General features: G+C 44.3%; 2 protein-coding genes across 2 annotated transcripts in view; one reads left to right on the forward strand and one right to left on the reverse strand.

Annotated features, from left to right (window-relative positions):
• The window catches only part of dtnbp1a (dystrobrevin binding protein 1a), a 40425-nt gene extending 33172 nt beyond the window's left edge, over positions 1-7253 (forward strand). The window contains exons 8-10 of the mRNA XM_063199428.1: positions 307-462; positions 3948-4091; positions 6463-7253. Coding sequence (XP_063055498.1) covers positions 307-462; positions 3948-4091; positions 6463-6818 — 656 coding nt within the window. The 3' untranslated portion in view covers positions 6819-7253. The remainder of the gene's footprint in view (positions 1-306; positions 463-3947; positions 4092-6462) is intronic.
• Positions 7254-11936: 4683 nt separating this feature from the next.
• Positions 11937-24670, reverse strand: part of jarid2a (jumonji and AT-rich interaction domain containing 2a) — a 90573-nt gene continuing 77839 nt past the window's right edge. The window contains exons 11-18 of the mRNA XM_063199429.1: positions 24053-24123; positions 22828-22942; positions 21579-21684; positions 19351-19533; positions 17353-17483; positions 16164-16347; positions 13421-13528; positions 11937-12491 (exon numbers count right to left, since the gene is read on the reverse strand). Coding sequence (XP_063055499.1) covers positions 12039-12491; positions 13421-13528; positions 16164-16347; positions 17353-17483; positions 19351-19533; positions 21579-21684; positions 22828-22942; positions 24053-24123 — 1351 coding nt within the window. The 3' untranslated portion in view covers positions 11937-12038. The remainder of the gene's footprint in view (positions 12492-13420; positions 13529-16163; positions 16348-17352; positions 17484-19350; positions 19534-21578; positions 21685-22827; positions 22943-24052; positions 24124-24670) is intronic.

Below are 24670 nucleotides of genomic sequence, written 5' to 3' on the forward strand. Positions count from 1 at the left end.
CTCTCTCTCTTTCTCACTCTCTCTGTCTGCCTCTCTGTAATTGTTCATATCTCTCTCTCTCTCTCTCTCTCTCTCTCTCTCTCTCTCTCTCTCTCTCTCTCTCTCTCTCTCTCTCTCTCTCTCTCTGTCTGCCTCCCTCCCTCTCTGTGATTCTTAATCTCTCCCACACTCTCTCTTCTCACACTTCTTCCTCCTCCTCTCCCTCCTCCTCCCCATCTTCCTCCTCTTCCTCCTCTCTCCTCCTCTCTCCTCCTCCTCCTCCTCCTCCTCCTCCTCCTCTTCCCCCTCCCCTGTTCTGCCGTGTAGCGGAGCTGGACTCGGAGCATGCCCAGAAGGTGCTAGAGATGGAGCATGCCCAGCAGGCCAAGCTGAAGGAGCGTCAGAAGTTCTTTGAGGAGGCCTTCCAGCAGGACATGGAGCACTACCTGTCCACCGGCTACCTGCAGATCGCCGACCGCCGAGGTGAGCGCACACGCACACGCACACGCACACGCACACGCACACGCACACGCACCACATGCTAGCTGCCTATAGCGCTATGTCTGTCCATTCATATTTTCAGCATTGACACCTTAGCCTTGTTATCCTTTTTTGCATAGTCCAGAAATGCATGAAGAGTGGTAACATGTATGGTGTCTCCTCTCGATTTCAAAAGTGGAAATGAGAGACTTAAGTGTTTTCATACCTATTTATGTGCACACTCCAGCCTCTTCTTCATACCTGAATCAGTTCTATTGATGTGTGTTTGTTGTGCATGGTCCTCCCACTATTGCTGAGAGTAACATCATTTTAATGGAAATGAGAGTGGAGGAGAGGTGGAACCAGACACACTGTGGGACCACACACACTCCTTTCACATCTATTGATATTACAGTGTCTTGACATACTAATCAGATCTATTGCTGATGGTATTATTTTTTATGCATAGTCCTTGAATGCATGAACAGTACAGAGACAAAGATAACTTCATTTTAGAAGAACCAAGAGACTTTAGCAGAGGAGAGGTGAAGCCAGACGTATTGTCTCTGTTCGCAGCTATTTTATTACCACTTCAGCCTCTCTATATCTACAGCAGGTCTTGGAATACCTGAAGAGTGGTAATCTTATTATAAAAGCAGACAAAAGAGACTTAAACAGAGGAGACGTGAGGCACATTTCTGCCTATTCTCGCCTATGTAGTCACAATTCAGTCTTTAATAACCTATACTAGGTCTATTGCTATTGCTGTGTGTTTTTCTGCATAGTCTTGGAATGCATGAAGAGTGGGAACATCATTTTAAGATTCACTATAGGACGGGTAGGCACTGCTCAGCGTTTGCAGTGGGAGACATCAACAGTTGTAAGAGTCTAAAATAATTGTAGAAAAGGAGAAGCAAGAGCAGACACACTGGGTAGCAGTCTGTTCACACGTCTTTAAGATTCACACCTTAACCCACTGCTGCCGCCGTATGTGTTTATCTGCCTGGTGATGGCATGCTTGCCTTGAAGTCATGCAGGTTATCGGTAGGATTAGTACAGCATGTTGTATCTTATAAGAGAGTGGCAACGTGGTCTTTTGTGGTCTGATTTTACAAGAGAGTAGTAGAACACTTCAATTAAGACTACATTTTTTAATCTCCTTCAATCTCAGTACTTCCTTCCAACCGACCTGTTGCTCTAAATTTCTCCATTTTTTAACGTATAGTCCTGGATTACATCAAATTCTTCATTCTTCATAAGCAAAGACTGGCAAAATGTGCCTTCTAGTATTCCATTCTATGTAAGACAATCATTTTTCCTAGAGTATGGGACCAGATTCGGGCTGTGTATGTGTTTGTTTTGTAAATGATGTGCAGATGTCCTCCAGAAGAGTACAGGTGTGGGAGTAGTGCTAGTGTCAGTGGACATTTCTGTTTGTGGCAACAACAGGCATGCATAATGCTAGAAAATATTCTGTGTGTGTGTGGGTGTATAGACGAGATGTTGGAGAATACAACAGCAGCTAGCACAGCAGAGTAAAATGTGAATAAATTACCTTCCACCGTCTTTCCAATGTCGGTGGGGAAAACAAGCTGTAAAACAGACAAGTACACCCCTACCTCTGAGAGAATAGTTTTCCCAATCGTCCTTCCTGCATGCATTCATTCACTATATTGATCTTTAAAGTGTTGTCTTAAGGGAGTCCCTGTAGACATTGCTGAAGATGTTCCTCCCTCACTCAGCGAAGTCTCCCTGGTCATTAATATTGGATCCACAGCTATGGGTGGATTCCAATATGCAGACTCCCTCCCTCCTGATCTGTGTTTGTGGCCTCCGTGGTGAAAACAATAAAGTTTCCCTGCCACAACATTTTTTGGGGGACTATTCTTCATTCACCATCCCGTTTGCAAATGAGAAGGTTACAATAGAATTGAGCTTTTGGGAGATATTGAAATACAATGATGATGTTGGTGATGTCATCACGAGGCCACGAGGAGGCAAGTGAGCAAGGGAAGACGGGAGTCCGCATATTGGAATGCCCCCTGTATGTGCTGTGCTGTGTACTGCCTAGCAGGCGTGGCCCCATTAGAGCCCCATTCCTCCTCTCTGCTACTAACACTGATGACTTTTCAACTCACTGACTCGCTCTCTTTCTCTCTCTCTCTCTTTGTCTCCCTCACTTTCTTTTTCTCTGTTCTCTTTGGCTGCACTGGCCTGCTGCTAACTATTCTTGAGGTATGGTGTAAAATGATTTTTCTCAACATTTCAATGATACTGGAGTTCCTCCTGTTCAATTTTGTTTTTGTTGCGTCTGAGTGTGTCTGAAACTGTTATTCTGTTCTTTTTTTGATTCACAGTTGTCTATGTATTGTTTTGTACGTGGGTCAATGATGTTTTAGTGCATGTGGTTGGTGCAACCACAGCTAAGGCCACTACGGTATGGATTATAATGTTTTTTTTTCAGTGGGTTATCTAAGAAGAATATTCATTGCAGTGCATTAATTACTAATTACTATAGGCATCAGCTGTGGTTGTACCACCTGACGTCTGAACCCAAAAAAACGTGGTAAACGTTTTGAAAATCATAAAGCATAATTCACTGAATATCTCAAATTGAAAATGTTACATTGCTTTATCTTTACGTTAATATTCTTGTCTTAATATTATTCTGTCCCTTTTGATTCTTGTCTTATTTATTCTAGTTATTTTTAATATATGACAGATAAAACAAACTTTCTTTAGTTCCATCTTCTGTAGAAGTGCAGTATGCAAACTATTATGCCCCAGACTGACTAGCATGCTGTGTCATGTGAGACATTACCAGTGGGGAAGTGTGCTGTAAATAGAGAACATAAATGCTGTATTGTTGAAGGAACAAACATTTCAATTATTAGTAATGAAAGCCACTATTATCGCAGCCAATAGCAAGGCTGATACTATTCAGACTCGGCGTCTGATTTCAAGATTGATGGAGTTTGTTTGCAAGAATAAAATGTAGCCATTAGTTTTTCTTACATCATAAAGTGTTAATGGTTCAGGCTCAAGATTTTCTTCTACTGTCAGGCCTGTAGTAAGAAGCATGTCATCCATGGTGGTGAACATACTGTCACAGACTGATGCATCTATACTGTGTGTTGTGTCTAGCACTTAATGTCTCTACTGATGTGTATGTACTGTACTGTGGTAGTAGTTATGGGTGCGCTCAACTTCTATTGTAAAATAATTAACTTGGTGTGCGTGTTAAAAGGACAGCAAACTCTGTACTGTGTTATCCACAGAGCTAATCGGCAGAATGGTGGTGAACAAATGTGAATGATGGGGATGTATTGTGCCTGATGTGTTGCGCTAACTATGTGTCTACTGATGTGTCTGCATTGCGGTGTGTGTTCACAGCATGTTGTCCATGGCGGTGACTGTGACAGGGATACCAATGTGTTTTAATGTCTGTACTGATGTGTCTGTGTTGTGTCCTGTTACTGTATCCACAGAGGCAATAGGCAGCATGTCGTCCATGGAGGTGAATGTGGACATGCTGGAGCAGATGGACCTGACCGACGTGTCTGACCACGAGGCCCTGGACGTCTTCCTCAACTCAAGCGGAGAGGACAACAGCGCCGCCTCGCCCGTCTCGGGTACGTGGACTCTCTGCGACAGGCACACGCACACACACACACTGCATGTACGTACTGTACATTATACACACACACACACACACACACACACACACACACACACACACACACACACACACACACACACACACACACACACACACACACACACACACACACACACACACACACACACACACACACACACACACACACACACACACGAGTGTCCTGTGAGCCTGATCTGTCTCCCCTGCCCACCCAAACACACACATTCACACCATGTCCACTCAGTCCAGTCAGATTGACATAACAAAGTTTCTAATGTCCCTTGACATTGTGGCGACGTGCCTTTCTAGTTAAGGCTGTTTGACAGTCAGCTTGCACCGTCTGCAAACTTCAAAGGCTGCCTGTCTACTTAGAAACAAATCGGATGTCTGCTAAAGAGGGCGATTTATAGCGGAGCTTTAATATGGAAGGCATCAGCCGTTGAATGCATTATCGGTACATCATGACATGCTCCCTGAGCACGTAGTGTACAGTACATCTGAGGCGAGTCGGGGCCAGAAGGATGTCTGTTTTGGCTGGGTAGCAGATGCTAAAGTGCCCACTTAATGGTATTCAGCTGGGGACATCTGAATGCATTTGTTAGCTGGTTATTACCACGGCTCCTACAGGGGAGCGGCAGGCTCTCAGGGAGGGTTACAGGTTTTTCCCGCTTTCTCGTTTGCTTCTTATTCACTAAGTCGGATATCCGGGAAATTATTTTCGCTTGAATGTTATCATTCCGCCATAGTGACATGGGGGGAAAAGCGGAGGAGGCACTGTTGAAGAGATAGAAAAATTGGATGGATACAGTACTTGTAGCATCCTACATGTCTCTTGATGTAGAACGCGGTGAGGTGAAGCGTTTTGGCATTATTCCCATTTTATTTACACTTTTCACGTGACATTGCAAGGCTGTGAGCACCGCCATTTTAACATGGGTGGGGGGGTGTGGAGGGGGGGGCATTTTCAGCTAACACAGGTTCTACATAGCAGACACATGATTGTGAATACTTGAAGCACATTTATTTCATGCAATTTCAATTCATCTCATTTCATTGTAGATTGTATAGACTACAGTGAGGCCACCAGCTCAAATGTCCCCAGATTGCTTTCAAGTCCTGCAGTGTTTTTAGGCCAGTCACACAACATTAAAGTGATCATTACATGATAAATTAAATGGTTAAATTTTAATCAAGTGACATTGTAAGTGATCTTGTTAAAAGACGATTATAATAACTAGAATTTTGTAACAAGTAGCTTTATAATGGAAGGTATTATTTTCATCAAGATGGCCTTTCTCTTGGAGCAAAAAAGCCCTTTATAGAGCTTTTCCAGCTACACTTCCATCGGGTTTCTTACCGTTATAATAAAAACTTCACAGAACATTACCCCTTGTAATCAATTGCCACATCCACCACTTGTGGTTTCCACATCGCTCAACTCAGAATAATTCATGCAACAAGTGTAATGTGGTCAGAAATGTAATCAGGCATGATTGCCCTTCTAATGCAATATCACACTGTGATATATGTGAAATGAATCTCTCTCTCTCTCTCTCTCTCTCTCTCTCTCTCTCTCTCTCTCTCTCTCTCTCTCTCTCTCTCTCTCTCTCTCTCTCTCTCTCTCTCTCTCTCTCTCTCTCACGCTCTCACTCACAGTGAGGCATTATGTTATGCATGTTGCGTTGTATTGTATTGTATTGTATTGTATTGTATTGGTATGAGGTATTGTAGATTATGTTACCCATTGCTAAGCAGGTTCTTCAGTTGACCTGTTTTCATCTTCATTGCTCTTGTTCATTTAGTCTGTCCTCTTCTCATCTTCACGCACTCATGCACCGCTTCTCTCTCTCTCTCTCTCTCTCTCTCTCTCTCTCTCTCTCTCTCTCTCTCTCTCACACTCACACTCACACTCACACTCACACTCACACTCACACTCTCACACACACACACACACACACACACACACACCTTCTCTCGTCTCATATCCCATTTCTCCTCCTACACAATTTCCTCCACCTTCCTCTATGAGCACCACCAGCCCTCTGTCTTGTATCCATCCTCCCTTCTCTTCTGTTACGACCCTGTTTCCCTCTTCCACACTGTGATCTCACGCTCTCTCTCTCGCTCTCTCTCGCTCGCTCTCTCTCTCTCGCTCGCTCTCTCTCTCTCTCGCTCTCTCTCTCTCGCTCTCCCTCCCCCTCACTCACCTCTCCTCTCCATTTCTTTCTACGCTTTCCTTTTGCCTTTCTTCTCTTAATCTGTCCTCACCTTCCTCCTCTCCTTTGTCACACCATATGTATCTCTCTCCCTCTCCTCTTATCTCTCTTCCTCTCCTCTTGCAGGAGGTCCAGACCAGGACTCCTTGTCCTCCTCCTCGGCGGGTGCTGAGATATCCCTGAAGGTGCCCAGTCGTGCGGAGCTGGCCCACGGCCTCCCCTCCTCCACCTCCACCCCCACCTCCACCACGGCCCCGGCCTCCACCACCACCGCCTCCACCTCCTCGGCCCGCAGCGAGTCGGCCAGCCTGGAGACGGAGGGCCCCGATGAGGAGGAGGAGGATGACGAGACCAGCCTGGGGGACACTCCTGTGGTGGCGTCTGACGAGGAGGACGTGCAGCCCGACACGACGCTGGCCGCCCTTCCCGAACCCGAGGAGCCGCCACGGGTCTCGGACGACAGCGACTCCCTTACTCCGTGACCAGGGTGGAGGATGATGAGGAGGAGGATGCTTGTGATCGTGACTGTGTCACTTTAGGAAAGCGAGCAAATGACAGCCAGAGACTGCACAAGAGAGTTGGCTAAGACTCACTGAAACACTGGTGGACTATTGAGGTGTTCTCTTCTTCCAGAACTGCTGCCTAAATGCTCAGACTGACAGTTCAGTGTGTTTGGGAGAGAGGTTCCTCCCAGCTGAGCTACTCCTTACTGTTTGTTTGTAGGTTTTTTTTTGTTTGTTTCTCTTCTCGTATGTTCTCCTTTTTTCCAGCCAATCAGCGTAGATCATGTATTCTACATTCCTCAGTATTACATGGAAATTGTATTCCCCCATTGTCCTCATGTTTCCCTTTTACCCCAACAGAGATGTATGTTATAACAAATAAAGAGTGTTTTTTCATTCTTGCTATTAACACAACATCCTCGAGGCTCAGTTAAGTTCTTTCTATTACACCTTTATGACTTTTTGAACACTACTAAGGTTGTCACTGCGTAAACCTACTGTTGGCTCTGTCCAAAATTGTTTAATAGGACATCAGGTGCACTTCAATACACTATTTAGTCCACATGTGAGTATTTCCTACTAAACCCAACTAACATAGTTCACTGACAGTTGTGAAATAGCTGTGAACCTATTAATAAAATCCCAAGGCTTTCTCTTCTCTTCACCAAAATGTTTGTAGCAGGCCTGGTCTGATATCAGGTGTACTGTAGGTAGGATGACCATCTCCATGACAGGTAAAAGGAGGACATATATAAGGATTGGGGGATTTGGGGGTCTTCCCCCAAGAAAATGTGCGTTTCTTAGATGCAATTTCATGCATTTTTATGCATTTCTGTCTTAATGCTGTGCCTTACGCCCGACAAGGCACTGAAAAGATGGGCACTCCGCCCTTAAGACGGACGTCCGGCCTCCCTAACTGTAGGACGTTGTTTGGGTTTAATACAACTGTTGTAGATTTTGGATTGCAAAATGCCTTGTTAACGTCATCAATACGTAATTATTGCTTCGTTATGTTTGGCAGAAGGAAGCCAAGGTTTTACTATAACCTTGTACCGTATATTGTATGTAGGTAATATATCCTTGTATATTAGGCGAATGAGCTAGATCTCTAGAACACCTCCACTCCAGCTTTGTTTCTCAACCATATTGTCTGCTTTTACCCACCCTCAGGGCTCTAAATTAACACCAGCCACCCGGCCTAATGCTGGTGAAATTTCAGTTTGGCTGGTAGAAAAACCAACGGATGTGCTGTTTGTTGTTTATCCAAGAAAGTACTGTTTGCAGCACTAGCAACATGCCTACTGCATACTCGGATGCATAATCATCTCTCCCCTATACACACCCACCCACCCCACCCACCTTTTTTTTGCTAACACATGCATATTAACAGGCAGAAGCCTCTTTGCTAAACAAACAGTGCTTGACATTGTGGGCCATATGTCTACTACACGCAAGCTGTTAGCCCTGCGCACACGGGGAAGGTGCTGGGCAGAGAGCAGAGGAGAGGAGAAGAAGAGGGAGGCGAGCCAAGCAGCCTGCGGTCATGTGATCATACTGCAACCAATCACATTGCTTCCCACCAGGAAAGATGTACTGTTGCATCATGCAGGGGAAACAAGGAGCTGTTGAGGTGTGTGTGTGTGTGTGTGTGTGTGTGTGTGTGTGTGTGTGTGTGTGTGTGTGTGTGTGTGTGTGTGTGTGTGTGTGTGTGTGTGTGTGTGTGTGTGTGTGTGTGTGTGTGTGTGTGTGTGTGTGTGTGTGTGTGTGTGTGTGTGTGTGTGTGTGTGTGTGTGTGTGTGTGTGTGTGTGTGTGTGTGAAAGAGAGAGAGGTGTGTGTGTGTGTGTGTGTGTGTGTGTGTGTGTGTGTGTGTGTGTGTGTGTGTGTGTAGGATGGGGAAGGTCATGTGTGGTCTGCGTTAGTGACTGCCCTTTACTCAACATTTCAGAGCAATTCAACACTCCCCTTCTCTCCCATTGTACCGTTTGCATCACCTGGCTTAAAGGGATATTCTGTGGTGTAAAATCAAAATTGGAACATTAAAATGACTTAGCAAGTCAGAATTTGTATTGAGGGGCAGTCCAGGGCTAGCCCCCATCCTTCCAAAGTAAACCCTGTCATTACAGTTCACATAACACGTTTATGCTGTCATCTCACCTCTCGCAAGTATTCACCAACAAGATCTCAACTGATCCATATACAGTACACTAAACTGTATACAGTATTACCAAAAGTGTTCACTTAAGTGCCCTGACTCACATATGCAGTTAAATGCCATCCCATTCCAATCCTAACCCTGGCCTGGCTCTCAGTCAGACATGAATGAACTTGACCGGACTGCAGTCCTAACCTTTGGGAAGAATTTTGAATATTTCGGTGATTGAGAGCCAGATTGAGAACCCCAACCAACTTAAGTGTCTGATCTCACCAAAGTGGTATTTTGGAAGAATGGTCCAAAATTCCCATGAACATACTCCTCAACCTTGTGGACAGCCTTCCCAGCGGTGCGTTTCTCGAAAGCGTAGTTGTTAACCAGTCAGAAACTTGGGTAGTTGTCAATGGGAAATTGCATTGCAAACAACAAATTACAGTAGCTAACATAGTCAGCAAATATGGTTTCGAGAAATGCACCCCAGATGGAGTATCAATATCATATTGAACACTGTTGGTTAGGAATGGGATGGCAGTTAAGTCCATATGTGGGTCAAAGCAGGTTAGCGAAAACTTTTGGTAATATAGTGTCATTCTTTTTAAGCAGCAAAGCCAGATATCCAGCCATAGCTCAATAGTTGCTATGCTCTAGATATGAAATCAATGCCTTTGTTATGGCTTCACTTAACATTGGCATCTATTCTGTGGAGTAGATAGTGCTGCTTCATGCGAGGCCATAGATACTTGAGAGGAGCTCATGAAACATTCTTGTGAAATATACATGAGAGTGAAATGGCGGGTCTTGCCATTTGTTGTTGAAGAATATTTCTTTAGAACTCTTCAAGGACTAGAGACTTTCCACGGAATTGACAGTGGAGTAGTTTATTTATTCAAACTTAGAAGTAAAAACCTGCAAAGTGAAAAAACTGTAATAACATAACTTTTTGATAGGAGAGCTGAAAATTCAGTGCTTATAAATAAAATGTAAGACAAGCAAGGTTTACTGTAAAAAAAACAAAAAAAAAAACATCATAAAACACTGTAAGGCCTTAAAAAACAAACAAAAAACTAGACAACCACAACTCTGGAAAAAACACTAAAACTCTGTGTTCATTGATTATCTCTAATACACTTCAGTCATTTGTAGGGTAGCGACAATAAACGTTGGGACTAAAGAAATCGGGTGCCAGCGCAACAACCGGAGCTACTACTGTACCTATTCATCATTATAATTATTATTATAATAATTGTTATTATTATTGATGTCATTATTATCATCATTATTGATATTATTAATTCATAATTATTATTTCATCACCACCATCATCACCACCATCATTATTATTATTTAACATTTCCCTTTTATTATAAAAGTAAAGCTAAAAAACTAGGGACCACCACTATGCCATTATTTTGATGATTTTAAGCAGCACTTATTTCTATTATGTTACAAGGGGGGACCCTGTGGACGAGTCAGAGAGGCAGATGAAGGTTCCAGAAAGGGTTCAAAGTCGCCTGGTGGCCACGCCCATTCTTCCTATGACGCTGCACACACACAAAAATCGGTGACCAAGTCAGTCTGGCCTAGTTGGCTGTGTCGTGAAATTCAAATCGACCCTACGTTTTGGAACGAATTCAATTCGATGGGGCGTGTTTAAGGCGAAAATGCACTTCTGTCATTGGTCCTACTGGTGGCTACGTCAGAGAAAAGAGTGACCTGATTGGTTGTAGCTTCAACCAGTGGCATTCAGAGGCATTTCATAGACACGGGTTAAGCCCGTCCTTTACAACTCGGCTTGCAAGGTAACTTTGCCAGACCAACACTTGCAGCGCTTTGTAGTCGCAATAGCCAGGCTAGGTTAAAAGTATAAGGCTGTTATTGTTTTCCCTCATTTCTTCATCTTACGATTTCACTTCTCAGGACCCACCATGCTTTCCCTTACAAGAGGCTCAATAAGTGGTACTGTGTATAATTTTAGAGCATCAGTGGGTGTTTCTCTTTATTTTTGTTTCATATTTGGTAAAATCTAATTTACAGGAAATATTCGAATGGAGGGAGGGGGAGGGGAGTGCGGTGTTGGGTGTTGGGGAGGGGATTATTTCTCACAACTGAAATAAAATAGTATATTAGTATTTCATATAAAGCTTAAAATGAATGGCTTCAGTACTTTGAAACCTCATTCAAAAGGTCTGAAACATAGCGATTTCACTGCATCTTTACCATTTTTTGTTTTGATTTCAGGGCAAAGAGGGGAAGGTGTCTCTTTGATAATAATAATAATAACTTTATTTTTTTCTGATTTACAAAATAGCTTATATATTTTTAAAAACGCAGTGTGATGTTTTTGTGTAGTAAGTAGCCTCAAGTAGTCTGCATTGTCCTGGCTTGTCTTTTCAAAATCTGTCACTGCGGGAGACATCCTGCAGGGGGCGACCTATAGAGGAGGAGAGCAGGCAGGCAGGCCTAGTGTGGAAGAAGTAGAACTACAGCACCATTTGAGCACAAAAACAGAGGGTAAATTTCGATAGATATATTGATATTTTACGTATAGATCTATATTCAATGTAATGCTAAAACAACCAGAAAATAATCAGATCTAAAAAAAAACAAAAACCGAAAAACAACAACAAACTCATAAAATAACGATAAAAAAGAGAAACAGTTGACCTCAGGACTAGTGCAAAAAGATTTTTCGTGCTTTCAGGGAAGAGGTCCTCCATCTCTGTTGAGAAGGTGTGTGATTGTTTGTGGGTGTGTGTGGGTGTGTGTGTGAGTGAGGGGGTGGGGGTCGTAACGGTCCTCCATCTCTGTTGAGAAGGTGTGTGTGTGTGTGTGTGTGTGGAAGGGGGGGGGGGGGGGGGGGGGGTTATGTGTGTGGGGGGGGGGTTATGTGTGTGTGTGTGTGTGTGTGTGTGTGTGTGTGTGTGTGTGTGTGTGTGTGTGTGTGTGTATGTGTGTGTGTGTGTGTGTATGTGTTTTGAGGGCCAGGGGGAAGCCGGGGTGTGTGTGTGTGAGGGGGGGTTAAGGGGTTGTGTGTGTGTGTATGTTTCTATGTGTGTGTGAATATGTGTGTGTGCGTGTGTGTGTGTGTGTGTGTGTGTGTGTGTGTGTGTGTGTGTGTGTGTGTGTGTGTGTGTGTGTGTGTGTGTGTGTGTGTGTGTGTGTGTGTGTGTGTGTGAATATGTGTGTGTGTGTGTGTGTGTGTGTGTGTGTGTGTGTGTGTGTGTGTGTGTGTGTGTGTGTGTGTGTGTGTGTGTGTGTGTGTGTGTGTGTGTGTGTGAGGGCCAGGGGAAGACTGTCTGATCTGAGAGCCGGGTGTGTGTCGGGGAGCCTGGCTGGAGGTTCTGGCGCGGGCGCTGCGCTGTGCTGGTGTTGGGCAGGGGGCCTGGGGCTGGGGCTGGGGCTGGGGCTGGGGCTGGGACTCGGCCCTCCGCCTCTCACTGGTCCTCTCCTGCACCCTCCCACTCCCACTCACGCGGCTCAGCAGGCTGTTCATCTGCTCCTGTCACACAAACAATAAACAAAATCAGTTTAAGCTTTATCGAAATCTGTTCATAACTTTTTGAGTTGTCCTGCTGACAGATGAACAGACAGACAAAACGCGACCGAAAACATAACCTCCTTGGCGGAGGTAATAATAAATATGGGCTGATTCAGTTTTATATAGTATGTGTTTTCTGTCAAAATAAAAGTGTGAGGGAAGTGCTTCAGTGAGCTGGTGAGAATTATTCCAGATCAAGACATTTGGCTGTGAAGCCTGAGTGTATACTATAAATGTAGTGAAGTTTCTTTTTTAAACCCAAAGGCAGAGAGTCGTAAACCTGACAGCAGATGTGAGAACATTAGCCTTTAATGAAGAGGGTGAAGCCCTGCGTTCCTGTAGTGACACATTTACGACCATACCTCTGACTGAACATCACAGAGTTTATCACTCAGACACTTCTGAGACGTTCACTAATCACTACCCTGGTTGAGATTGAGAATTGACTATCTATAGATATGTGAAATATAAAAATCTCTCTCTGCTCGCTTTGGTAATAAAGCGTCTGCCAAATGCAATGTAATCTAATGTAATAACGTAATGCTGTGTCATAGGTTGGAGTATGCTGTTATTTCTGTACTTATGAATGAATAAAATATAGGAGAAAAACTCACTGCAGTTACAAACAGCATTGAAACACAACTCTGCGTGCATACTCTGCATGCATACTCTGTCAACGGCCCAAAAAATGTTTAATGTCTGCAGATGAGTCATTCAAAGTCAGAATGTCTGAAGCTGGCACTCAGAAAAACTGTTGTCTGCAGATGAACCATGGAACGCACGGTCAGTGATGTTTTATCGCTTTGGTGTAACACAGACCGTATTGGAGGCATCTCTTTTCTGAATGTGTGCTAGCTCCTACAGTACACGCTCCATTGCTGTGCTCTTACCTCATCGTAGCGGTACATCATCTTCAGGCCCCTGGAGGAGCGTCTCTTCTGGACCAGATGCAGGGTGCACTCCAGGCAGAAGACCACGTTATCACTCTCCTGGACCACCTGCAAGCACCACACAGCCCCGCACACACAGGGGCCAGACACTATGAGACCAGTGCCTACTGTGCATGCACCGCATACTGTAAGCATTGCCACTCCAATGTGGAGTGATGTCTTCAACAATATGCAACATCAACCGAGTATTAACTGAGATTCGAACTGGTGCCTGCCTACTGTACATATGGCTAACGTCTCCACTCCAAGATGAGGACTTAGGTACATCATGACTAGGGGACCGATTATCTCATGATCCACACCATGGGCATAATGAGATCCACGTCTTTATACAACGTCCAGCCTTAATTCTTACTCATGTGACTGAGATATGGACATTACTACTACTATACTATACTATACTATACAGTATATCACGAAAGTGAATACACCCCTCACAGTTTTGCAGAGTTTTGAGTATATCTTTTCATAGGAAAGCATTACAGAAATGTAACTTTGACACAATGATTAGTGACCTTTTAACAACATATTTAACCGCTTAAATTTCTTGTTCACTCAGAAAAAAAACAAAATACAGCCATTAATGTTTGAACATGTACTCACAAAAGTGAGTACACCCCAGATTAAAATCCGGTAGAGAAGGGGCTATGTTGGCTCGAATCGTCTCGAAACGAAACGAAATGAAAAGGGATGACAAGGGAGGTCATCAGTGTGCGTTTCAACCTTTCTTTGCATTGAACTTTGACATTTTGAGTCTGCATCTGGCTTAAATAGATTGGTGTGAGATTTGAATGCAATCCTATGGAGAATATCATGATCTGCTTCAGTAGTCACAGTGCATGTTGACATGCATGTTTCTTTTAGGTGTATTTCAGATTGCCAATGTTGACAGCATTCATGCATCCCCAAACCATGTCAGTCCCACTACCATGCTTGGCTTATGAGAGGATACAGCTTTTTTGTAAAACTCACTTGTTTACCACCACACATGCTTGACACCATCTAAAGCAAATTTGTTTATCTTGGTCTCTTCAGACCACACGACATGGTTCCAGTGATCCATATGCTTGGTCTGTTCATCTCTCTTGAGACCAAGATAAACAAATTTGCTTTAGATGGTGTCAAGCATGTGTGGTGGTAAACAAGTGAGTTTTACAAAAAAGGTGTATCCTCTCATAAGCCAAGCATGGTAGTGGGACTGACATGGTTTGGGGATGCATGAATGCTGTCAACATTGGCAATCTGAAATACACCTAAAAGAAACATACATGTCAACATGCACTGTGACTACTGAAGCAGATCATGATATTCTCCATAGGATTGCATTCAAATCTCACACCAGTCTATTTAAGCCAGATGCAGACTCAAAATGTAAAAGTTCAATGCAAAGAAAGGTTGAGACGCACACTGATGACCTCCCTTGTCATCCCTTTTCATTTCGAGACGATTCGAGCCAACACAGCCCCTTCTCTACCGGATTTTAATCTGGGGTGTACTCACTTTTGTGAGTACATGTTCAAACATTAATGGCTGTATTTTGTTTTTTTCTGAGTGAACAAGAAATTTAAGCGGTTAAATATGTTGTTAAAAGGTCACTAATCATTGTGTCAAAGTTACATTTCTGTAATGCTTTCCTGTGAAAAGATATACTCAAAAATCTGCAAAACTGTGAGGGGTGTATTCACTTTCGTGATATACTGTATACTATATGTACCATTGTACAACCATAATAATATCATGTATCAGATATTAGACCCATTGATCCCTAGAAACCTCTAAGAAAATGAAATTAGTAAAAGCAATAGGCAAGAAAACTGCCATGCTGCCATACTCAGAAAAGAGTAGGGCACTGAGTTGCTACTCCGGTGACCTGGGTTCGATTCCGGCTTGGGTAATTTGCTGATCCTTCTCCCTTGTCTCTCTCTCCCCACTCATTTCCTGTCTCTCCTCCACTATCCCCTCAAAATAAAGGCAAAAAAGCCCTGAATTATTTATCTTTTTTAAAAGGTGCCGTGTCTGACCCTCTGAAAAGGATAATTACCTTCTAAGCAAACGTCTCATATTAAGTTAATCTCTAAGACCTTAAAAATACAGTATCAGAGAGCAATGCGTGTTTGCACTGTTAGCTACTGGTGAAATGCAGTAGTACCATTTTACTGCTCTACAATGGAGAATTGAATCTTTTAATGAGTCTGTCATACAACGCAATTAAGCCAACATTAATATTTTGTTTTTTCTTTATCCTATCAGGAAAGTATTATTGTGGTTTATAAAACACATAATTTCTGTTCTTTTATTCCTTCTCACAGCTCCTACCAAGGCTAATACAACCCGACCCCTGTGGTTGGTGTGCACACACACACACACACACACACACACACACACACACACACACACACACACACACACACACACACACACACACACACACACACACACACGCATGGATAGGTAGCACAGATGCTGGCAGGACACACACACACACACATTCTCTCTCTCTCTCACACACACACACACACACACACACACACACACACACACACACACAACACACACACACACACATTCTCTCTCTCTCTCTCTCTCACACACACACACACACACACACACACACACACACACACACACACACACACACACACACACACACACACACACACACACACACACGTGTGAGGCCCACCATGGACAGGTAGCACAGGTGCTGGCAGGTCTGGCAGCGTCGGTCGGAGGTGTCCTCGGCCAGCCTGGCGCTCTGCTTCTTCCGGCCCTCTAGAGGGGGCTGGCTGCTGTCCAGCGTCCGGTAGCGTGCCGACGAGCGCAGGCCCGCCTTGAACAGGTCCCGCCGTTGGCTAATCTCTGTGTCCCTGTGTCCAATGACAACATGGGGTGGGGTTTTCAGCATCAACAAAGGGCACATTCGTGATGCTGCTAGCTGCACAGCGCACACGTGCACTGCAAAATTACAATGCATACTGGTTAGTAATATGCATTGCATGCAATAGATTGTGAGCATGTGCACTGTGCAGATTTGAGCACTGTGCACCATCCTGAACAGGGCCAAGGTGTACAGTAAAACAAGACAGTCCACTCATAGACAACACACATTGACACCCAAAACAACCAGGGATATAACTACACAATCCATTATCATTCTGTTCATGATTTTAGTCTCATTTTTATTTAAAGTCTGTGACTTCACATTTTTGCAAAGGGTAACTTGCTGCTCCTTATCAATAAACGAGTCGTATTAAGAAATCTGTGGTAATATATCTGTCAACAGCTTATACTTAGACGCTGAAACGACAATACAGTGTTCTCATGAGAACTGAATACAGTAAGTTTGATATTATCTTTGAGGAGCAGCGTTTGTCTTTTGTTTGTTGCCCCCTGACTGTATAGTCCTACACAGGATGTCCCCAACCGGTGTCTACTCAATTCCATTTCCCTATGACAGCTAGTGAGAAACCGTCTCATGTATCAGACTAGTCAAGTCAAGTCAGCTGCAAGAAGAAGCAAGGAGTCGCTGCATCTACATGCGCCACTTCCGGAGGGAAAAAAAACAAACGAAAAACTAGTGACTAGTGCACTCATAGAGACTAGTGCACTCATACCAGAGATTCTCTAAGTATATAGAGATATGCCAATGTAATAGGTTGCTATGGGCACCTAACATGACAAGGGTCCGGTCTGCCTAAAGGGGCATGTCATAATACTCCTAGCATTGAATAGAACAGTCCTTAGGTCTGCCTAGGTCTGCCTAAAGGGGGATCCCCCCCCTCCCCCTTGCAATAATAGAACCCGGAAACAATGGGCCAATGGGACCTCTCTCTCTACTCTCTCTGCTCATACTGTGCTGTATATTCACCTACCTGAGATCTTTGAGAAGTGAGGAGATTGTACTCTGCAACAGCTTGTTGTCCCGCCTGCACTCCAACATGCCAATCTTGTACAGCAGCCTCTCGATGGAGAAGGGCTCCTCGATCCGACGACGCTTCAGGTCCTGCCGAGAAAATACAGTAAATATGATAATAAATATACAAAAGGGATGATCGTGATCAGACACGAGTGAACCACAAGAAGAGATGCAGAGAAAAGGTTGATCGTGATCAGTCACAAGCAGATGACAAGAAGAGATAGAAAAAGGTTGCTATCGAACACGAATGAATGACTAGAAGAGAGACAAAACAAAGGCAGTTAAAGACAGAGAGAGAGAGAGAGAGAGAGAGAGAGAGAGAGAGAGAGAGAGAGAGAGAGAGAGAGAGAGAGAGAGAGAAAGTCAGAGACATGCCTGAACAGCATTTACGTAATTTTAATTAGTGGCCTCAAAGGTTACATGGAACATGACTGACGTGTCTTTTTTTGTCTAGTGAAAAGCGTTTGTTTGGTTATAGCTTTCCTGCATGACTGAATTTCTTAATGACTGTATTACTCATGTGAAAAGAAAGCATCTCGTCCCTTTGGCTGAGCTTGTGGTATGAGCAAGAGAAAAAGAGAGGAAAGGAGAAAGTTAGATGCCAAAACCTTATCCAGCCTCCATTGATTTAGCTTCAGGAACACTAAGATGAGTACTCACTGAGGACACAACACTATGTCAATACTCACATTTTTATTACCTTTGGTATTGAGTGCATTTACATGCAGTTCAGTATCCCGAATATGATCGGGATATAAAGTATCCCGAATTTGCGTTTGAGCATATAAACACCTTTTCCTGACTTCAGGATATTGAGAAATCGGGATATGCTAGGTGGAGTGTTCCGACAGAAGTCGGGATACTGACATATGTAAACACCTTATCCCGAATACAGGAGCTTCCCATAGAACGCTTTTTGCTGGTATCCAGGCTACACGCATTTGAAGAGAATTCTATAACGGCCAAGAATGTAGACTCGGATATAAAGCTCTGTGCTCATATAAACACCTTATCCTCATATATATGCCTCATATTCGGGATACTGAACTGCAAATAAATGCATTCAATAATTCTCTTTCTTTCCCTTTTTTTCCACTGTTCTTCTATGACAGCTTTTTACCTTAAATAAGTAAGTAATGTTTTTTCTTATCTTTCTGTCTGCCTTCCTCTATTTGTGTATTTCTCCCTCTACATCTCTATTTCTATTTCTATATACCTCTCAAGAGAAACCAGTGATTCCTTTGTCTGTATTGCTGTCCATTGTGCAATATGGTGTAATACTGCATTTTCTGTCCTCCTCACACGAGCAGATCATGTCCCACTTTTATCCACTGGAGGGAGGAAGTGAGCACCATCTCTTTCTCTCTCACCCTCTCTCTCTCTCACACACACACACACACATACACACACACACACACACTCTCTCTCTCTCTCTCTCCCTCTGTCTCTATCTCTCTCTCTCTCTCTCTGTTTCTCTCGTTTCTTTCTTTGTCGATGAGGATGGTGGAAAGCTACTGCCTCCTCCTGTCCTATCCCTTCTGCCTTGTCAACAGCTTCCTGTTCATCCAGGTTTATCCACTGGGTGGTGCAATGTGCATCTGTCTCTCCGTCGGTTTCTCTGTTTCTCTCCGTTTCTCTTTGTTTCCTACCTACCTCCCTCTATCTCTTTCTTCATCTCTCTCTCTCTACATCTATCTATCTATCTCTCTCACTCCCTCCTCTTAGCAGACTCTTATCCCAGGTCAATCCACTGTGGTGTGACAAAGTGTATCTTCTTTTCTCTTCCTCTCCCCCTCCCTATATCTAGCTATTCATCTCTTCCCCTCTCTCTCTCACTCACCCCTCACCCTCTCTCTCTCTCTCTCTCTCTCTCTCTCTCTCTCTCTCTCTCTCTCTCTCTCTCTCTCTCTCTCTCTCTCTCTCTCCCTTCCTCTCCTCCTCCTTCCTTTCTCACCTTAGCAGCCTCGTATCCCAGGTCCATCCACTGGGGCGTGGCGAAGGGCACGGTCTCGGAGACGCTGTATCCGCAGCACACCTTGGCCACGAAGGCCCCCGGGAAGCAGACCATGAACTGGCCACTCTTCTGCACCGTGCGGTGGACACGGATGCCCTCTCGACACAGCACCTCCGGGGAGATCTACAACACACACACACACACACACACACATACAGACACGCACACACGCACACACACACACACACACACACACACATGCACACACGCATGCACGCACGCACACACACACACACACACACACACACACACACACACACACACACACACACACACACACACACGGAGGCAAAGGTTCAGCTTCCCAAGTGTGGTCCTATTTTATGGGTCATGCTGTGAATAAAATCTGCAATAGAGACGGAATTGGATTCTCCAATCCCTCTCATATTGAACAATATCATATAACCGCAACAACAACCCAATAACAGCAATATTAATGATGTTGGTTGTTATTATAGTTCTAATAAAAGTGGTCTTATTTATTTACCTGTGTGCTATGGGCCATGTTGTGAATAAAATCTGCAATAGAGACAGAACTGGCGCAAGCACTAGCCCAGCAACGGCACCTAGTTTGCCCAGGTGGAAAAAGGCGTTTCTCTACATACAACCCGGCTGTGCCGTGCTGTATCGAGCTGACATTTCATTTTGTATTTCCATTACAAAACGTGTTACCCGGAGTATGGTTGGAGTTACGTTTTTAGCGTTGTCACGGAGCATTACTGTACGTAGGCTGGTTGACTTAATCCGACAGATATCTCACCTATCGAAGTAGGCTATAAACAGTTTCAGCGACATCATATCATAGTCGATCTGGTGGCCAGCATGACTATTTTTTTGATTCACCTGTGAGGACAAGCTAACATGGATTCTGAGGTGTAGTAGTAGTAGTAAGCAGGGAAAGATCAGCTCAGCTCGCTTCAGCCAGACGGCCAAGTCGTGCTGTGTCGAGCTGTACCGGGTAGCGGACAGTGGAAAAGAGCCTACAGAGGTTCAAGAGGGCTCATTGTAAGGGCCGGAACCTTGGAATCATTCTAATTCTAATCCATCCAACTACCTACCGCACAGCCAAGGCTGTTGATAAAGTCTTTGGGAGTGCAATCATGTACACAGGAAAAACTGCAGCAACAATTAAACACTGAGGGAGTACTCTGGGACCGAACACATTCTAGAAGATGTTAAATGGAGGTGTTGAATTGGAAAATACACTGCATTTCATACTGTGTGTGCAAAATGTTAGAGTAAATCCATTGCCTGAATACAATTCCACTGGAATTGTTCTTGAACCTTCAATATATTTTCCTGGTGAACCAGTAGCCTGTAAGTAACAGGCTACGGGCACACCGCCCTTTCACCCTCTCCGCAGGCGGGGTTTAGTCAAAAGATGCTTGCACGCGGTTGGAGCAACCTCATATGAATGACATGACACTTCGACCACTCACGTTGAAGCTTTGTGACGTAGGACGTGTCGTCACGTAAGCGCCGCCAGGTCGGGAACCAAAACAGAACAACGTCCTTTAGAAAATCAACTTGAGGTATTTTGGATAACACTGCTGAAATTGCTGCTTCCATCCCGACGCATGATAACTCCTCGCACGCCGCCATTACTGTTGTGATTCAGGGAGGGGGCGGGCACAGCCGAACTACCCTGGGGGAGGGTGTTGCGTTCGATAAACGTCATACCCACTGAAATCCCTCCCTACGATCCTGATTCGTCGAGCTGACCCGGTTATTTCGAAAACGGAGGAGGAGAGCAAATCACAGGTGTACCAGAAGGTTTGTGTAGCCCAGCCCCCTGGGCGTCAACACATAGCTTCTGGTTCACCAGGAAATCAATATATGCCTTCTAATAAAAGAAAATTCAAGTTTTGTGTCTCACTCAAGCGATACATTCAAGGCCTGCATACATTGACCACATTCTTGTAACGTATAATAAATTATAACCCCACGACTGTAACCTACTATATAAGTATGATATTATAGTACATAAGGAAGATACAGTGTAACAGCAAGGTGCTGCTGTGCTCTTCATTTGCTGCCCTCACCATATGGTCCTTCTCCTGCATTATATCCCTTTATAACAGTATGGCTGTACAGTATATGTCGGATCTTATAGGTAGATGTAATAACAGCAGGGTGGTCCTGCTCCTGATTGGCTGCTCTCCTCTCACCATGATGTTCTTCTCCAGCATCTCCAGTCCCGGCGTGCCGTTGGCCTGCAGCAGTGTGTGAACTACTTTGTCAAGTTTCGTCTTCTCCTCAGCGGGAATACAGTACCTGAAGCAGCAGACACACACACGCACACACACAGACGCACACACACACACACACACACACACACACACACACACACACACACACACACACACACACACACACACACAGACGCACACACACACGCGCACACACATGCATACACGCGCACACACACGTGCGCGCACACGCACGCACGCACACACACACACACACACACACACACACACACACACACACACAGACACACACACACACACACACACACACACACACACACACACAGGACACACACACACAGGACACACACACACAAGACACACACACACACACACACACAGAGACAACACCATGGGGGGGTCACACCACAGAGCGCTCTCAGTGGGGTAGCTGCCAGGTCTGCCCTACTTTAGGGCATCGTATGGTGGTGTCTTTGTGGTTTCTCTGCATTGCCTGCAGTCACAGACTGACTCAGCAGCACCCTGCATATTAGCACAGTGCACAGACCTGTGCCCACCAAAACAGCCGGGCAAAAATGATTAAGGATTAATGATTTTAAAAAAATGCCCCATAATTCAAGTTATGAATCACAGGTTACACATGCAGGGAGTGAGCGGTTTCAATGACTACAACAATCAATTGAAAGTGCATAGAAAACCGTTTGAATTGTTTGTGCAGATTCATGCAACCATCTGGAAGGGCCCCAATCAACGTGCTCACAACATCTCTGAAAGTGATACTGTCCCATTTTTGGAAAAAAAAGCTTATTTTACACCTCCCCTTGAGTTAAATACCGGTAATAGGGTTTTACCATTCTCCTGTACTTTCAACTGTTCTCTGGGTATGGCAGTGCAAATTTTACCTCCAAGCTAGCAGTTAACATTGAGTCCTATGAGACCAGCTGGCGGCTAACTGGTCTCATAGGACTCAATGTTAACTGCTAGCTTGGAGGTAAAATTTACACTGCCATACCCAGAGAACGGTTGAAAGTATGGGAGAACGGTGAAACCCTACTATTTAACACAAGGGGAGGTGTAAAATAAGCCTATTTCCAAAAATGGGACGGTATCACTTTAACCGTAATTTCCAACAATCAAATTAAAGTATCTCTACGGCTAATACTCCACTGAAAGGCCTATTAAAGGTCAAGGCATATTCTACACTTACCAAATACAGTCAGCACCAGTGTGTAGGTAATCTATGTATGGAAGGCGGTTCAGGTCCCTGGACCAGCATGAGGTAGAAAAGACCATGCCAATGTTCAGCCAGGGGATGGTCACTCCTGCACACCAGGGAAACATGAGTAAGTACACTGCACATGATAAAACAAGCAGCCTGCTCACAACGCGGATTTTTGAGTTTCTTCAACTTCTGAAGTTCAGACCATGTAGTTGATATAGAAGACACTTGTTGTCTTCATTTCGTATAGAGTTTACACAGAAGAGAACGGTTACTTTTTAAGTTGGCTCAACTCTTTGTTTTTCAGTGCTCCGTAATGCATGTCATAATGTGTTCATGGTGAGGGTGTATAGCACGTAGCATCACTTAACGTAGGCTAGTTGACTTAACGTAAGGTTGACAGATATCTCACCTATTGACGTAAGCTATAAATAGTTTCAGCGACATCATATTTGGATACTACAATGTTGATTTCTGCCTTTGATTTTAATATACAGCGTAATACAGTGTTAAACTAAAGAGCAGTAAAAGAGAGTTGATCTGGAGGCCGGCGTGCTTATTTATTTTTATTCACAGAGTAGTTGATTCTGGGTAGCAGGCAACGAAAGGCCCGCTCAGATCGCTCCAGCCGGCTGGCTGGTTTTCGAGCTGAGTCGAGCTGTGTTGTGCCCAATCGAAAAGCACAAGTGGCGGCTGAGTCGTGCCGTCTCGAGCTGTACCGGGTAGAAAACGGCGGTGGAAAAGAACCACAAGTGTTATAAGTAGGCCACTCTTTAAGCTGGCTTAAAAGCTGTGCTAATCACAATCAGAACAAAACAACAAACACCACCAATAGAGGTGCCAGGCTGGTCATGACAAATGAAATTGTCATGTGCTGTAATGTAATATGAAGAGAGGTGAACAGTACGGTGCCCTGGCCATTTGAGCCCAGGACAAGGCCCAAAACATTGGTTAAATAAAACTTTGCATGAAGTTCTGAGTGTGAGAGGATAACAGTTTCACAAGGGAAGTAAAACCTACCAGCCACAGCACCAAGGTGCTAGTAAGATGTGCTGTAGTGGAATATGAAGAGAGGTGAAAAGAGGTGAACAGTACGGTGCCCTGGCCATTTGAGCCCAGGACAAGGCCCAGAACGTTGGTTAAATAAAACACTGCATGAAGTTCTGAGTGTGCGAAGACAACAGTTTCACAAGGGAAGTACAGTAAAACCTACCAGCCACAGCACCAAGGTGTCGTAAGATGGATCCTGAGTTATTGGGAAGGACAGTGAGGTTCCATCCATGCCTGAGGGGACAACAAACATTAACAGCCATCAAACTATGCAGAGTAGTGTCGTGTTAGGACGGCGACATGCTTGTTGTGAGCCTTATATTATGCTCGCAACCTCGTGCGACCAAGTGCACACACTTGTTTCGGAACGATCAGAGCACAATGCGCAATTCTGGAGATATCATGGGGGTAGATGGTCAACAGGACTCTCCTTCATTAACCATAAAATGCTTGACTCTACCGTGACCTCAACATGGAAGTTCGAAAGACTGCCCCTCGCAGTTCTGTCAATACTACACCATATGTATAATATGCACGTGTCTGCATACCTTGTGTCTGGTGCAAAATCGACATTATTCGTCAAAATCGTGTTCGTGCATGAAAAGTACACACATATCCTGCAGAAAGCATGTCCCTGGCCTTACTTCCTTCTACACTAAATGAGCTTTCCATTCCACTAACTGTTTTTCCCATTTCAATATCTGAACCTTTCGTTTTCGGAATGTTTTGAAAACACATCTTACCGCAAACATTCAAAATCAAGCAAAAACTGAGGACAGGA

This window comes from Engraulis encrasicolus, chromosome 5, assembly GCF_034702125.1.
Source record: "Engraulis encrasicolus isolate BLACKSEA-1 chromosome 5, IST_EnEncr_1.0, whole genome shotgun sequence".
In the NCBI taxonomy this organism is placed as follows: domain Eukaryota; kingdom Metazoa; phylum Chordata; class Actinopteri; order Clupeiformes; family Engraulidae; genus Engraulis; species Engraulis encrasicolus.